Below are 17,392 nucleotides of genomic sequence, written 5' to 3'. Positions count from 1 at the left end.
AGCTTTATTTCAAGTAAGATTGTAATTTTAGTTTAGAATTCAAGAGGAGAAAAGTGGAGAAAGGAGAAGGAAAATTCGATGCAAAAATCCATTTTGTAAACTCATTTGGAACCTAAAGCATCCAATCCTTGGATGGATGGCTCATGCTCCTAACAATTTCTTTTGAATATGGTTATGTATTTCTACTTCTTCTTATATTCTAAAAGATTTGAATTTTAATCATTAAAGTTGGTGCTTTGATTAATTTTACTTGTTTGAGAAATTCTTAATGCCTTTTTTAGATTGATCACCTAAAAATTGATTTCAATTCATAAAATTACTTGTCTCAAACACTTAACAAATAAACTAAGAAGCAGTTGCACTACTTAGTTTATTTGCCAAGTTAAGCACACTTTTCTTAAGATCTTATATTTATTACTACTTCAATATTAGAGTAGCCAAGATTAGGGTGTGACAACCTAGTCTCATGTGAACGTAATATTGTTTAGTAATAAATATAAGTGACTATCATTCTACCATTTTAGGACATACACTAAAAGGAGGATTTTAGAACTTGGTGTTTGGAGTTAATCAAAGTAAAACATAAGAACTTGTCTAAGTAGTTCAAACTCATAAGAAGTTGAGAAATATTTTTTTTTATTCAAAATGATTTTGTCTCCTCAAGAATTTGTTAATATTTAGTTTATGTTTCTTGTTAATTGTTTATATGCAATTCAAACCAAAAACCATCAAAATATGTTCCCTCATTATTTGTGCATTGACATATTCATATGATATATTCTGTTAGACAATTCCTTGTGGTTCGACATAACCCTATACTATACTACAATTGAATCTTGAAAGAGGTGTAAATTGTAAAATAGTAAAGTGTTATCAATAAATTTATTTGTTGAAAACACCTTTTAATATACAAAAGTGATGAAACTAACTTACTAACTTTTATTTATTGTTATTTACTTTCCGCAAGTTAATTATTCTTTAATACTAACCTTCCTTAAGGAAGAAGTTTGGTTTGTTAATAAAATGAACCCGAAAGGGAGTAAATAAATAAAGGTCACTTAAATTTATTATTCTTTTGTTCTTTATTTATTTATTTCTAACAACTAACTATTCATCACTTTTGTACATTAGAATACCATTAAACCGGTGTTGGAATTTATTCCACAAAACCGAGATGGTATTCAAAGGTACTTAATAATTATGTAATAAGGGATTGCTTTGATACCATTGTACCGGTGTTAGAATTTATTCTAACAAAGCCGAGATAAGGCAAAGAAAGAATAACTCATTCACATGATTATTAAGAAGTAAGTTGTAACTGAAATATTCTTGAAACCATTATACCGACATTGAAATTTATTTCAACAAAGCCGAGATGGCGAACAAAGAATAAAACTGAGTTCACTTACTTAATCAAATAAAAATAATACACCAAAAATGAGAGTAATAACCTCTCAACAAATTGGCACCTTGCTAAGGAACGATTTGTTGAGAGGGGAAAGCCCCTCTCAAATTTAACTTTCAACAAGCATGGGGCAATGAACCATTAATATTGACAGAGTGAGTGGGATCCCATGGTTGAGATGGAGTTTTTAAATCTAAATATATATTCATCTTAGTGGCTTTTACTTAAATGTAAAGAGTTAGAACTCTCATTCATACTCTGCTTGAAAGTATAGTTCCCAAAGTGTTTTGCGATTCTCTCCATTTTTTTCCTTCTTGAAACCTCAAGTTACTTGTGTGAGGTTTCCATTGTCTCTCACCTCCTTTCTTCTATTCGATTATCCTCTATGAAGACCACAAGGTGATCTGGTTAGGCTTCACATAGTTGGTTGTTTGTAGGCAGATCAAGGCGCTAAGCTATTGGACCGACACAGTCGACCACCTTGAAGGGACAATAAAACTAACGATGCAACTTGTGGTGGACCCGTCGTGACACGGAATGCTGCATGTATGGATGTAGTCGTAGGAGGACCCATTTACCTACTTCGAAGGTAATATCTATTCTTCCAGTGTCCTCTTGAGCCTTCATCTTTTGTTGAGCATGTTTGAGATTTTGTTTGAGTGTGACTATTAATTATGTTCTATTGTGTAGGATCTCACCAACCTTCGCTTTTGTTGCTGAAGAATGAACATAGTCACAGATGGATGGAGAGGTCTACACCTATAAATGGCCTTGAAGGGAGACATATCAAAGGAGGAGGAGTGGTTTGTGTTATACCAGTATTCCGCCATGGAGAGGTAGGAGAACCACTTTTTGGGTGAGAACCCGTGAAGCAACAAATATATGTCTGTAGAGTGCGATTCAAAACCTCTATATGTCCATGTGATTGAGGGTGGTAAGTCATTTTGTAATAGAGTGAGGTCCCCAATAGCTTGAACAACACCTTCCAAAATGTACTGAGGTAAATGTTATGTCAATCTGATATTATCGATTTGGGAACAGCATGCAGTTTACAGATGTCATCGAGAAACAATGGGACAAAGTCTCTGTTATAAACATAGTTGGCAAGGCAATGTAATGAGCATATTTTGTCAAGCATTCTATAATCACCCATATAACATATGCTAGTTAGAATTAGGTAAGTGGGTAATAAAATACATAAACATTTTTCCCAAAAAAATTCTTGTATTTTTAATGGTTGGAGTAACCCTTGGAATTTTTTGGGCAGATACTTATTGTATTGGCATAATGTCCTTATCAACTCCATACCAATAGAATGATGCAGTGAGATGATAGAGTGTCAGTCTCCATCTAGAATGACTTGCAGTCGGTGTGGCATGATATTCTTTTATCAGACAGCCCCTCAAGTTCTCCACGACAAGCATAAAAATTCAATTGTCATAGAATAATAATCCCTACGAAAAGTGGAATTTATAACTCCATTTTGGATATGAAGCATGCTTGTTAATGAATGATTGTCTCTCTATTATTGTGTAGTAAGATCTCATATGATCAATGATTTTAGGAAGGGTGAAGAAATTGCCAATAAGGAGGGCACATATGTAGTGTGGCACTGAGATAGAGCATTCGCCACTCGATTTGAGGTACATGTTTTGTATGTAATGTCATATTTAAACCAAATAAGTTTAGAGGCACGTTTATGTTGTTCCATTGTATAGAATCCTTGAGTCATTAAATACTTTAAGCTTTGTTGGTCTCCATAAATGTTAAATCCTCGTCCAATAACGTATTGACACCATTTTTTGACAGATTCGGTGACTGCGAACATCTCCCGGTCATAAGCTGAAGTGTGCAACATTCATGGAGACATTTTTTGGCTAGATAAGGCGATGTGATGATCACCTTGTGATAAAACAACACCAATGGTGATTGTAGATGCATCAGTTTTCACATCAAAGACCAGAGTAAAATTAGGCAATCGCAACACATGAGTTGTAGTCACAATTTGTTTTAAAATTATAAATGATACTTCAGTAGTGGAAAACCATGTAAGACCTTGCTGTTTGAGTAAATTAGTGATTGGAGTTGCGAGTGTGGTATAGTTTTTAATGAATTTTCGATAAAAGCTAGTGAGACCTAGAAATTCCCTAAGTGTCGTGAGAGAACGAGGTTGCGGCCAATTTACCACATCCTAGATCTTGTCTGGATCCGGTTCAACACCCTATTCAAAAATAATGTGGCCCAAGTAAACCATTGATGAAACACCAAAAATGCATTTGGACAACTTGACATAAGACTGATTAGAAACCAATAAGTCTAAAACAAGTTGTAGGTGTAATATATGATCAACCAAATATGAATTGTAAATCAGAATATCATCAAAAAAACTAGAACAAACCAACATAGGTAAGATCGAAGTAGATCATTCATAATAGCTTGAAAAGTTGAAGGTGCATTACTTAGCCCAAATGACATAACCAAAAATTCATAATGTCAATCAAATGTGCGGAAAGCTGTCTTATGAGTGTCTTCATATTGAACCCTGATCTAATGATACCCTGACTGAAGATCAAGTTTAGAATAAATGGTCGTGCCCCCAATTCATCCAATAAATTATCAATTGTGGGTATGGGGAAGCGACCACATATTGTGATTGTATTCAGGGTGAGATAATCCACACAAAACTGCCAACTGACATATTTCTTTTTCACCATTAGAACCGGGATAAAAAGGGACTGGTGCTAGGGGTTACAATCCCTTCGTCCAACATCTCACTTGACACTTTGAACATGATTTCTTTTTTGGAATAGGGATAACGATGAGGTTTAACTGAGATTGGGGTTGAGTTTGGAATTAGTTAGATATGGTGGTCATGTAATCTCATTGGGGGTAGGCCATGTGGAGGTTTGAAAATTTTGTCATATTTAGTGAGAAGGTCTTGGATTTCGGGTTATTGAAAGGAAAAGTAGAGCTGGGGTGGTCCGTGGGTGGGTCTACAGGTTGAAATTGGATTGTGTGAAATGATGCAACAACGTCCATATGGACGAGTCTGGTAAGCTGGTGGAAACTAGCTTGTTGTAAGTTGTTGGTATTGTCCCCTTTATGTGTGATAGTATTGTCTTCCATAGTGAATGTCATAGATGGGACAACAAAATCTGAAATCACATGTTCCATAGTTCGTAGTCATTCAATTCCCAAAACCACATCCGCACGTTTAATGGGTAATAAGTAAAATGGAATATGAAAAAACTAGTTTTGTAGAATGATGGGAGTGTCTGACCACAATCCATTATAATAAATGTGAGCCCCATTACCAACTATAACTGGAAATTATGGGGTTGGAGAGATGATAAGTTGTGGTAGTGATCCAAGCATGGTTAAATGATATTACGCGAGTAGCCCATATCTATCAAAATTGTGACAACATGCGCCGAGATAGATCTTGTGAACCGTAATGTCTTAGGAGAAGGTTGGCCCTCTAGTGCATGTCCGAAAAATTGAAAGTGGATTAGATCTTCACTTGGAGCGTCTTGGTCCCACACAACTAGTTCTAAGGAAATCAACACATCATTTGTAGTGGAGGACAATTCGTCCACCAACAACATTAGAAATTGTTTGCCCTAACATTTATGCCCCACATAGAATTTCTCATCACAGTTAAAACATAAGCATTGTGCACGCCTTTCTTGCATCTGAGCAATAGTTAAACGTTTAATGGTCGTGGTAGTGTAGGGACATTGGGTGGTCTAGGTTGTGTAGGGACATTGGGTGGGGGTAATAGTGGGACGACTGTATGGGTGGTGTGAGTTAAAGAATGATAGAATTGGAGTCTATATAAATGGTGGGTAATGAGGAGGTATATGTGGTGGTATGTATGAGGGGAGACATTTTGAGGGTGGATGTTCTGTATGGTGGATTAGGAGTGGGAATGGGGTTAAGGTTTGTAATGTGAGAAGAGGAAGCTAGGGTGAGGGGGTTAGGTGGTTGTGGGGGTAATATGTTAATACCTACTAGTTTCTTAGTGATGGTGCGTAGAGCTTCAACAATGGCTTCATGCCTTGCATCTTGTTGGTTTTTGTTTTCTTGCAATGTTTCAGCAAAAATCTTTAGAAGGTTTTCATCCAACTCCTTGTTTGTAGCTTTGAGAGGCATAGTACAAAAATAAAAACACCAAATGATAGGGTTTATGATGAATTTAAGAGTAAGAAGCTAGAAATTAAAAGACAACGTAATATAAATATGAAGTGCAAAAACTTCATATGCCTCTTCTAGACAGAACATAGAGCTAAATATTGAAAACCAGGGAAACTAGGGATATAGACCTACTAGTATTGGCCTAATTCATTTCATTACATTTCATATAAAAAGAAAATATTATTTAGCAATATATTCAACTAATCTTTAGGTATTTGTTTGGTTCAGGTGGGCCTTAGCTGGCTCCTATCATTCAATCACTTATTTTACTTTTTGTCACAAGTTAATATTTTGTTTACATTCCTCATAATTTCTCCATGTTTAATTTTCATGGGTAAAATTTTCACAAACTGAAGAACTCGAAGATAAGACTTTTCTAACATTTTTCTCATCCTTCACTCACTCATTTTACGTTTTGACAAGTTAACATTTTGTCTACCTTCATCAAATTTCTCCATGTAAATTTTCACATGTAAATTTTTCCTTCATCCAATAATATTCTACATGTCATTCAATTTTATCATTTCAAATTGTTTGATGTGTGTTATTTTTATTTACACATTTATATTATACTAATTTGACTTCAATAAAAAAAAAACGTAGTGACCCATATAAACGCACGAGTATACTGTTAGTTTTTAAATATAAAAAGGGGAGGCATGATCTAGTTGTAAATTAAAAGTAATTATCTATTATTTGTATACTTAAATGTTAAAAGGTGAGTTTTACACCACACTAATATTATTTAACATGGTTACAAGTTTAAATCCCTCCAATAATCTTTTTTCTTATGGGGTAAAACTACATGCTTCTTGATAACCTATTAAAATAAAAATTTGATACCATGCTTGAATATGTATTTATAAACACAGTTAAAGTGAATATTTACTTTGATCCTTATAAACTTTTATGTTTACCAATTTGATTCCTAAAAAGGTACAGATTGAAACTAGTAATCATAAATATGAATAAAAATAGTTCTTGTTAATGGTCATAAAAATGCTAAAATAGACTAATTTGATTTACATTTTTTTATCTTTTTGTATCATTTTAAATTTTTAAAATTTTGAGAGATGAAATTATAAACAGACTAATTTTTTTAGGGAACATAATAATTCTTACTCAACAATTAATTATATTAAAAAACACTTTGGATGGTTTGTGTCTATTTACCATTTTTTTCCTTATAAAAATGAGATAATGCAAATCACCCTCACCTTTCAATTTTCACTAAAGAAAGGTGTTGGGTTGGTGGTTCTAACTTCTAACCACTTGTGTTCCTGTACAGTGTACATCATAGTCAAACATTGTAACTTTGTAAGTGTTAATCAAAGTCAACCTGGGGTCTTGGTCTATCTCCACCATCTCTCTCAATGTATATGAGCAACATTTATCACTGAAAGAAAAACTGAGCAGTAGGAAGGAACAAACAAGTGCAGAGGAGAGGAAGTGATGGAGAAAAACTCAAACCTGCCTCAAGAATTGCTAGAGTACAATATCCTTATAAGGCTGCCATACAAGTCCTTGGTGTGCTTCAAGTGTGTCTGCAAGCACTGGCATGCTCTTTTTAATGACCCTATTTTCTTGTCACATCACCTTTCAAACTTCATCAAAAACCACAACACTTGTCACAACTTGCTTCTAAGACTCTCTTTCCCAACTATATTTGGTGATGGCTGGGATAACTATAAGCTGTTTTTATTGTCTGCCACTGATGATAACTATTCACCTGTGCAAACCTTGATGCCCAAATTCAACATGCTTTCAACAAAGTTCCAAATTTGTGGTCACTGTAATGGTATATTGTGCTTGTCTACTGAATATTGGTCGCGTAGTAAAGAGATTCTTTTGTATAACCCTGCTACTAGAGAATTTAGGTGTCTTCCTGATTCTAATATGAGGTTGAGACCCTCATCAATAGCTTTATCTGTTGGAATGGGGTATGATCTAGTCACTGATGATTATAAGGTTATGAGGATTTGGAGAGGGGATATGTATTTGTTTAGAACCAATTGTGTTGAGGAATATTCTTTAAGTACTGATGCATGGACAATGCTGAATAATACCAATGCTGGGCATTTTATTTTTGATGCTGATGCTTTCGCAATGTTCTTTAAGAGAACTTATTATTGGTGGGCATTCAGCCGCGAAGACAGGTCCTCGGTAATATTGGCGTTGAATATGGAGGATGAGGTTTTCCAAAGGGTGCCATTGCCGCAGAACATCGATATTAGTGAACGTGATGGTAGATCTCTAGTTGTGTGGAATGACTCCATCTCATTAATTTGCTGTACTTGTGATGGTCTGGCGACATCCATTGATATATGGGTGATGGATGGATCTGGTGCAGAGGGTTCTTGGACCCGAAAGCGAAGTATAAAAGATCTGACTCATGAGCCTAAACCATTGGTTTTCTGGAAGGGTAATGAGCTTCTTATGGAGATGTCTTGTGGAAAGATAAAGTCATATGATGTTGATGATGGAAAAATTGAGGATGTTGTGATTAAGGGGATTCCAAATTGGCACTCATCTCAAGCTGTAAATTATGCGGCAAGTGCAGTTTCACTGAAGGGAGGAGATTACCTTATCTGACACGCCTGATTCTTAGTTCTTTCTAGTTCAACGTTCCGATCCAACTTTCATTTCTTCAAGAACCTGAGAGGCTTCTGATTTGGTTTCTATGTTGGGCATTCTTTAACTCATTTCACTTTTCTGGTGGTACTCGTGTTGTTATTATGATTTTGTCATGTTCAGTGTCACAAGTGCCTGGGGATCTTGCAGACACCTTTCAGAGTTGAAGTTTACTTGGCACTGTGGATTATGCTGCTTGAGATTTTTGGGGACTACTAGAATTTTCTTCCAATTTACATGTTTGTGTTAAAAAATAGCTTAAGTTTCTGTCAGAGAATGCTCTTTTGGCTGGAGTTATTTCACTGATTATGTATTTGGATTAAAGGAATGCTGGAATGCTCTGTCAGAGGGTTTTACCTGCACATATTATTTGGGATAAACTTATTTTTCTTGTGCATTAGTGGACAGCTATGTTAAACACCATTGTAATGTTTAAAGACAGTTTCATCAGTGTCTTCTTTAGCTGCTTGGTTTTGTTTCATTAAATCCATCCTTCCTTTTGAATTAGTTCTGTTACTTACAGAGAGATGGATCAAGGGAGAAAACATGATTTCATTAAATCCATCCATTCACTTGGATTAGCTGCACTGGGAAACCACAAATGATGCTCAAATGAAAGTAAAATAGAAAATAAAATCACAAAAGATAACTCAAAAAATACTAAACAATTCTGATTACTTGTTTTTAAAATACAGGGGCTGAAGGAATTCATAGTGACCAATAATTCAATTCCACTAGGGATCTTTACTTATACTTTTTAGTTTACAACTTCTTGTGGTGCATTGAGAAATTCTTGCACACACTTCAAAATTAACCTTCACCTAAAGTACAACCATATTCAACTATTTCGAGCTAACCTATTTATATCAGCAAAACCAGTATGTGTAAACTTGCAAAGCAAAATTTATTTCCAGACATAAATGCTTAGTTGTTCTCTTGTCTTGTGACTCCAGATTGCTAGTCTTCAATATGGAGTCTAGGTGATGCTGCAGCCGCAACCATTTCGGTAGATTCGGTCTTGGTAACTGAGAATGAAAATTCACAAACCAAAGCCAAGTGGTCGCTTCCCACTCTCTATATCAAGAAAAAGACTGGTTAGATTGGGAAAAATAATGTTCACACATTTATATCCATGGTAAGAAAAAAGGTGTACATCCAACATTGTAATGGGACAAAATGAGGGTTCCAAGTATGATCATTTAATTTTTGTAGTGGTAAGATCTACTGCACCTATTTCAATTAAAAAGTAGCTCTTCAAAGCTAACTATCATTATGCCAATAAATAAACATTTAATCAGTGAGATGAGACTATCCCAATGCATAAGCAAACAATGACTAAAGTGAAACCATCAACACAATGTTGAAAAAGTGCAAAGCCTCAAACTCTAAAGGCAAGAGATCATGGAAAAATTGTTAGGTGTTTCTGGAGCAAGAAAATAAGTTTTTATTATGTATCATTCAATGTTCACCATTTCAGCTAGGAGAGCCATTATTGTCTCTCATTCTTCGGAAGCATCTAAGAACTTTTAAATATTGTGATTATACTTTTCCAATTTCCATGAGAAACTTAAAAGGTCAATCACCTAAAAAGGTGAAAAAAACTGCCAAGCCTGATACACAAGGTAGGCGAAGAGCTCTTTTAAGATTTGAACTCATGACCTCTAGGTCTCAAAGCAACAACCTTATCATTATCCCGAGACTCAGCCAACCCGATATTTTTATACCAAAAAAGAAAATAGACCTTCAACCCTAGACTTCTGTTTCTGGAGAAGACGGGAAGGGAGGGAGGCAGAAGTCCACATAGATGAATGTTTTTGGCAGTCTACATCAAGGCTATCAAATAATTTGAAATCATACAGTTCATAGCAATTTTGTCAGTTTTCCCTTACATTCTATAAACCTCCAAAATCTCCTCATAGCGTTGAATCACTTAGACAATTTAACACTTCAAGAACTTCAACTTAAAACTGACATTGACTATAACTCTATAAGCATAAGCCACGTAATCATACCTTGCATGGTAGGCCACCTGTTCTTACGAGCTCAGCAATAGGAACAGTATCAAGAACTCTTGTTGGCACAATACCTTCAGAATACCTACATTAAGTGCAATCAATCTTATGTCTTATCTCAGTGTTATCAGTAAAGCCTCATAAGCCATATTTCAAAAACAAAATCTCTCGCAGAGCTTAGGAAAGAGGTTGATTACCATAAGTAATCTACAGTACCGAGGAACTTTGAGTGATAGGAAGTTGCTAAGGGTTCGCCACTGAATCTCATTGTACTAGTTGAACCCTGAAAAGGTTTACGATTTTATAATTATGTTGCATGCTTTTGTTCTGGTTTTTCCCAAAGCTGGAGCCAGGGGGAAAGATTCTGGAAATTCATATATAGTAATGACAGGTTGCGAAAGAATGACTTTAAGTACATTAAGTGTGGCATAAGAGCTATTCAGCTTCAATGAATGCACAGCCAAATAACGCTTAGAATCACCAGTTGCAACTTTAACCTCTTCATCTGTCCAGCACTTCAACAATCTGGAAATAATAGCTTGTGAGCATTATATTGAGATAATACTGAATAGCAGCACTCAGGAAACATGCCTTCTACAATTCCAAAATATACATAAATTGCAATTGGCAGAAGTGGAAACGGTGAAATAGCTTATAAAATATAATTAATCACCAAAAAGAAAAGTACCCATCTGGTAAGATAAATGGACGAAGTGTTTCTTTTTCCTCGCCTAAAACCTGAGCAGGACGGCAACTTTTCTGTCCAGATAATTCCTTTCTGTCATATAACAAGATATTAAGCTGCAATTGAAAACCACACCCAAATTCAAGTGAGAGTCAGGAATATAAAACTGCTTGCCTATCATGATCGATCTTATTATCATGGAAGTATAGAGTGACCTTGCAATGAAAGATAACGCAAATGTGATAAACAACTTGAAGTTATTCACCTCAGAAGATGACAAGAACTTGTATATTCCACTCTGTTGGTGAACAAATATAGAGAGAAATCAGCATGTAAAAAAATGCAGGATGTAAGTGACAATATCCAATGTATTTTCTAGAAAACAGTACCTGAGGAGTAGTATTAAAATCACCAGCAAGCACAATAGGGGCACTACCCCATTTATCTGAGAGGGCCTGTGCTCTTGACAAGAGAAAACGAATCTGAAACATCAAATGTTTCAATCTTCAAGAGTATAGCAAGTTCTAGAGGAGCAATTAAAAATTTGATGATGAATGTTCAAATATAAAGTGAAATACATACTCCACTGTTGATACTTATACTCTTACTGAGTAATTCAAATTATGGATTGCATCACGTGATGCAGTCATCTGCAATATTGCAGTTGCGGTGATTGCCACAATCACATCACACCGTAATTGCGGTGTGATGCCGAATCACAATGATATGGCTACATCGGGCACCAACACAACCGCATCGGACCATATTTGGGCCGCATCAAACCTCATGAGGCTGCATCAGACCCTATCGAATTTAAAAATATTTTTTTAATCACAAAATAATTCACATCACACCACATTGGCTACAATTCAGATCGCAATGACTGCAATCATAGTAACAACAACTGTGACAATAATCGCGACCACAACTGCAATTTAAAACATTGCTCTTATTCTACAAGTTTTACACTTACATTATCCTATTCAATAATTACAAGGAACATTTTCTCATAATACATGACTTCACTCTACCTCAATGTTAAGCTAGCTACTAATACAGCAATTATGGTCAAACTAAAAACAGGAAACCAAAAAACACTTACTTGACCTAATTTAACTTCTCCCCTGTTTGGGTTATAAAGTACGTGAATGTTACCAACTATCAGTCTTCTTGATTCAGATTCACACATCTGCCTGCACAGGATGAAGTTAGAAATGCAGAGGATGGCCAATTAAAAGTATAGAAGAACAATATTTAAAATACTAACAATAACACAATAAATGACAGCTATACTGAACCCAACACATTATTACAACATTTCACAATAAAGGACTACTGTACTGAATTTTTGGCTGCTGATTTTGTTTCATTGTTTGTGATGCAGGCCAACATTCCTCTTTATAAAAAAATATCATACAATAACATATGTGAAGATTTAAAATACCAAAAAGGACAACAATTGTGACATCATTAAAAAGAAATTAGCTGACATCAAAGAACTTATACCTCAAAAACTAAAAGTTGAGCAACATTATCAGAAAGGCCAAAGTCCTTAAATTGAATGCCCTCTTCTTCTAATAACCGGAACCTGGTAGATAGACAAAAAAAAAAGATCAATTAAAGTAAACGAGTGTGATCTATCAATTTTTATCTGACCAGCAAAGTAAGGAATTAATAGATTACTTATCAGCTTTCCAAAACATTGCACAACCATCAGCTGTATCTCCAGTGCGCCTCTACATTTGCAGAATTCATCAGGTTCTCAATAGTTAGACAATAGGCACCTATATATTGTGGTGCACTAGAGTGTGTTAGAAATTATGGGTCACAAATGCAATTTTATATGTAGTTGGGACATCATTTTATGGCCTTTATTTTAATTAGTCGAATTATAGTGATCTAATTCAAGTAAAGCTTATGGCCATGAACATAATTATCATGAAAATTATTGCATATAAATCAAATGTCTTATTTATATTTTTATGTTGAGCAAAATTAAAAATAAGATAACTATAGATAATCATGCTCTTTCATGAAGAGTGGTTCCTTTGAATTCGCCCTCTTTCATGAAGAGCCATGACTATCAATAGTTCTTATTTTTTATTTTGACTATCATAAAAGTAGAAATAAAACCTATGTTATCTATACAATATTTTTTATCATAATTATGCCTATAGTCATAAACTTCACTTGAATTAGATCAGTTTAATTTCACTAATAAAAATAATGGCCCTAACACATTTAAATATTACATATGTGACCAAAATTTCTAACAGATTATATAAATGTCATATATCTACTCTTCCCAAACTCATTAAGTGGGAGCTTCTTAAATTAGGTCGCACTATATTTAGATGTTGTACGGTCTAATTGCTGGTTTCCCTGTAGTAGAGATAAATGAGCATGTTTAATGAATCATAGGCTCAAAGCGAATGAAATCAACTAAAACTAATTATTATAACCAAAACTTGATCAAGAATATATCAGGCAGTTCATAAAGAAAACCAATGGTAGAAACTCATAAAATGTAGCTGAAGTCTGATACATAGTATTACATGCTACCCACATTATCATTGAAATAGAACCTACTCATCAAGCAGTAAGCTATAGGGATTTGGATTCTCTAAAGTGAGTTTGTCTTTAAAGTGATCAAGTAAGGGTCTATCACCCTTGATTTGATGAAGTGCATCATGATTTTAATCCCATAAATGATATAAGAGTTGATAGGCCCTTACCTAATCACTTTAAAGAATCCAAATTCATGTGTGTTCTAAGCTTGACTATGTAATAGTTAATCGTCAAGTATGTTTCTCATCTTCTATGATAATCATTCCTCTTACTAGCATATCTAGTGAGAGCAGTGTTTATGGTAAGAGGAATCATGGCAATAAAATATTATCAAGATTAGAAACTTTTCAAAGTGTTAGCATGCATGGAGCAGTGTTTCAAATTGTAGATCACATCACGTGAGATGGCCACAATATTGCGGTTGCAGTGATCGTCGCAACCACATCACACCGCAAATCACACAACAATTGCGGTGTGATACCAAATCACAGTGATGTGACCACAACATGACGCAACACAACCGCATTGGAACGCATTGGACCGCATCAGGCCGCAACGCAACCGCATCGGGCCACATCAGACCACATCAAGCCGCAACACAACCGCATCGGGCCACATCAGACCGCATCGATTTCAAAATATGGTTGTACTCACGAAATAATTCACACAGCAACAGCCGCAATCCACATCGCAAAAGCCGCAATCACAGTAACCACAATCGCAATTTAAAACATTGGCATGAAGTGTGTTTGTGAGTTTAGCTTTTTTTGCAGGAAAAGGGAGAGAAACAATTTGAAGAAATTATAAAGGGAAAGGTCAAACGAAACCATCATCATCTCTCATTTTCCCTTCAAAACCAAACTCAGAAATAACCTCCAATTAACTTTTAATCTCAGTCATTCATGTATGTATTATTGTATCTTATGCCTAAGCTTCACTCTTCTCACCCTCTAACTCTTGGAGGAAATGAAAATATACCTTATAAGTTCCAGTATATCCTGCTTTAACCAAAATATCCGAGAGTTCAACATACTTATCCACCTCCTAAAAATACCAATACAAAGTTACACTCTTATCTCAAAGTATATTAACCTAGTGAATCACAATGTAATAATACATAAATTAAATCTATACAAAAAGAACTACAAATGGAGTATTACTTGTAAACAGAGAATATCAGGGTCCCATCCAAAGAGTTCGTTAGAAATAACAGTCTTACGATGATCCCAACTAATATAACGAGAAGGAACATTTATATACAAATCAGAGTGTTGTTTTGCATTCCTATCTGCAAGTATATTATATGAGGCCACAGTGAATCTTTCTGGAGAAGCATGGGATTGATTGGGGGCTTCAATCCAATGGCGTTGGATTTCGGATGAGTTATCGGAGTTTCGACGGCGCAGGGGATTGAACCATCGACGGGTATACGACCGTGACGATGAAGATGAAGAAGAAGACGTATTGGAAGTGGGAGAATTGAATTTGAATTCTGAGAAGGGATGGTGATTGGTGTTGTTGGTGATGAGGAAAGAGGAAAAAGCAGAGCAAGAGAAATTGCTGTGGCAAGCCATCACTTGCTTAGGCTCAACAGGGGAAGTTTTAGCGCCAGAATTCCTTATCTAATCCAATGCTTTTCTCTCCTTCTAACAAGGGGCAACTCCTAGCCTTGTATTCCTTTACTCTCTTTTTATTTTTATTTTTTTTTAGTAAATTATATAAGGCCACCTGTTAAGATATATAAGGTAGTATGTTATGTGTTCATGGAAAAAAGATTACCATTCCAAGTGGAGTAGGTTATTTTATGAAGGAAAATCATTCTCTTTTGAGGGGCAGGTAATAAACCGAACTAACTCATTATTTGTTTGAAACTTGAATTGTTATTTAGTTTGATAAACTTGATTTATGAACCAAATAAGTCAAACTTTAGTTGGAAATTGAGCTCGTTAAATAAACGAGCCAAACTTGAGCTGAATACATTTCGATTCATTAGGTTCATAAACTAACTATATATGTACGTGTGTATATATATATATATATAACATTTTGTAGTATTTTTAAAGATGAATTAATTATTTGAATTGTCCAAATGAATCATAATATCTCAACAATGCGTTGGTTTAGTGGTGTATGGCCCCAATGGATCCACAAGGTCGATTGTTCGATTCCTAGGAGCGACCCTTGTTGGAAGGGACACTCACGAACCCAAAAAAGATTAGTTCCTTACCCAAAAAATGTAATGGGATACCCTTGGTAATACAAAAAATGAACCATAATATATAACATTTTCTATTATTTTTAAAAAATAATTAATTATTTGAGTTGTCCAAAATGAATAAATTTAAATTGAGCCGAACAATTTGTGAACTTTAACCGGACCGAACTCGAGCTAAAAAATAACTTGAGTCGAGTTTTGAGCTGAGCATATCCTTCCTGGGTTGAACCAAGCTAAACTTTGATTCAACTCGTTTCCAATCCTACTCTCCAATGACTTAAGAGTAAAATGGGAAACATTACGTGGATAGTGTAGTTTGACTACACTATCACACATTTGGTATATGTTTCAAAATATTTACCGAAGTAGTGTAGTTTTTAGGTAACTCGTGGATGTCATCCACGAGTTTGGGGAAGTCGTGGACCAGCAATGCGACTTCCCTATAATCTCGTACATTTAAGGCACAAGACTCTTACACCGTGTCAGACACCATGGAAGTCGTGCACGTTAAACACAACTTCTATGTAAAATAAATCCTAGCCCTAAGTACATAAAATAAATCCTAAACTCTAACTATATAACTAACCCTAATTACATAAAATAAATCTTAAACCCTAAACCCTAACTAAATAAGTACACATCCTAACCCTAAACCATAACTAATTAAAACTAAACCTTAAGTACATATAATAAATCATAATTACATACAATAAATCCTAATTATATTCCCTAAACTCTAATTAAATACAATAAACTCTACTTAAATACAATAAACCTTAATTCAAAACGCTAATTAAATATAACATACATACTATTAAATCCCACCAAACTCTTCAATATTACCAATTAATTCAAACCCCTCAATTCCCACCATAAAATTTGTGTTGTGCAATTACAATGTGGAAGTTGTGGATAACAACCACGAGATTGACATAGATTCCTTTGAACTCGTGGTCCACATCCACGAGTTCAAAGCAGGTCATTGACTGATTTTTTGAACCGTCGGGTGGTGACATAAATGACCTAGGGTAAGTGAAACGTCTTCAACGAAAATTGCACTTGGCATCCACGACTTCAAGGGAAGTCGTACACTACATCCACGATGTAACGCCCCGAAAATTACTCCAACAACAATGCCCAAAAATGGGTAAATTATTTGTTTAATAATATAATATTAACTTATTTTCCTTATATTCGATTCTTTTTCGGGACATCATGTTAAGTAACCTAAATTGCAGAAAAGACAACAATCATTACCTAGTGGTAATCAAAAGCCACTTAACATATCGTGGAATAATTATTTATTGAAAATAATGGAAAATGTTTGTACAAAAAACAAAGCAGAATCAAATCTTGTCTAAACTGAAAATATACAAGTACACTGATTTATTCAACACATTAAAAGTACCCTACGCAGATACCCGCCTCAAAAGCAAAATAGAAATGGAAATGGCTACTAGTGATTAACTCTGGTGTTCGCGGATGCGCTAGGCCACTCATTTGGGTCCTCCTCCATCTCAAAATCGGAGGAGAGGTCTACCACCTCAATAGTCTTCTATACAGACTAACTCCACATAGTCCTCCTCTTCGGCTTCCAGCTCCTCCTCTTCAGCCTCCATCTCCTCTTTCGGGTCATTGGGCGCACCTTATGACCTACTTCCCGCTCCTGCATCTTCCTGAAG

At 35.2% G+C, this 17,392-nt stretch overlaps 2 protein-coding genes across 2 annotated transcripts; one reads left to right on the top strand and one right to left on the bottom strand.

Annotated features, from left to right (window-relative positions):
- LOC109333364 (F-box/kelch-repeat protein At3g06240-like) lies at positions 6,810-8,825 on the top strand. The gene is made up of 2 exons (XM_019568827.1): positions 6,810-8,281; positions 8,381-8,825. The coding sequence occupies exon 1, from the start codon at positions 7,052-7,054 to the stop codon at positions 8,189-8,191; it is 1,140 nt and encodes a 379-aa protein (XP_019424372.1). The 5' UTR covers positions 6,810-7,051; the 3' UTR covers positions 8,192-8,281; positions 8,381-8,825.
- On the bottom strand, positions 8,945-15,172 carry LOC109333363 (carbon catabolite repressor protein 4 homolog 3). Its single transcript, XM_019568826.1, has 12 exons — positions 14,656-15,172; positions 14,474-14,539; positions 12,611-12,663; positions 12,434-12,515; positions 12,030-12,116; positions 11,317-11,409; positions 11,193-11,225; positions 10,931-11,043; positions 10,659-10,767; positions 10,440-10,525; positions 10,243-10,327; positions 8,945-9,304 (listed from the first exon to the last, which is right to left on the bottom strand). Exons 1-12 carry the CDS (start codon positions 15,067-15,069, stop codon positions 9,188-9,190), a joined length of 1,338 nt encoding a protein of 445 aa, XP_019424371.1. The 5' UTR covers positions 15,070-15,172; the 3' UTR covers positions 8,945-9,187.

The sequence above is a fragment of the Lupinus angustifolius genome, chromosome LG18 (assembly GCF_001865875.1).
Source record: "Lupinus angustifolius cultivar Tanjil chromosome LG18, LupAngTanjil_v1.0, whole genome shotgun sequence".
Taxonomy (NCBI): domain Eukaryota; kingdom Viridiplantae; phylum Streptophyta; class Magnoliopsida; order Fabales; family Fabaceae; genus Lupinus; species Lupinus angustifolius.
This window is presented reverse-complemented; position numbering and strand designations above follow the sequence as displayed.

Excerpts from the sequence above, each read along its gene's own strand:
- LOC109333364 (XM_019568827.1), top strand. The coding sequence starts at position 7,052 with ATGGAGAAAAACTCAAACCTGCCTCAAGAATTGCTAGAGTACAATATC.
- LOC109333363 (XM_019568826.1), bottom strand. The coding sequence starts at position 15,069 with ATGGCTTGCCACAGCAATTTCTCTTGCTCTGCTTTTTCCTCTTTCCTC. Across the intron at positions 12,516-12,610 it reads ATGTTTTGGAAAGCTGATAA|GTTCCGGTTATTAGAAGAAG; the intron begins GTAATCTATTAA and ends TCTATCTACCAG. Across the intron at positions 11,226-11,316 it reads ATTTTAATACTACTCCTCAG|AGTGGAATATACAAGTTCTT; the intron begins GTACTGTTTTCT and ends GTTCACCAACAG.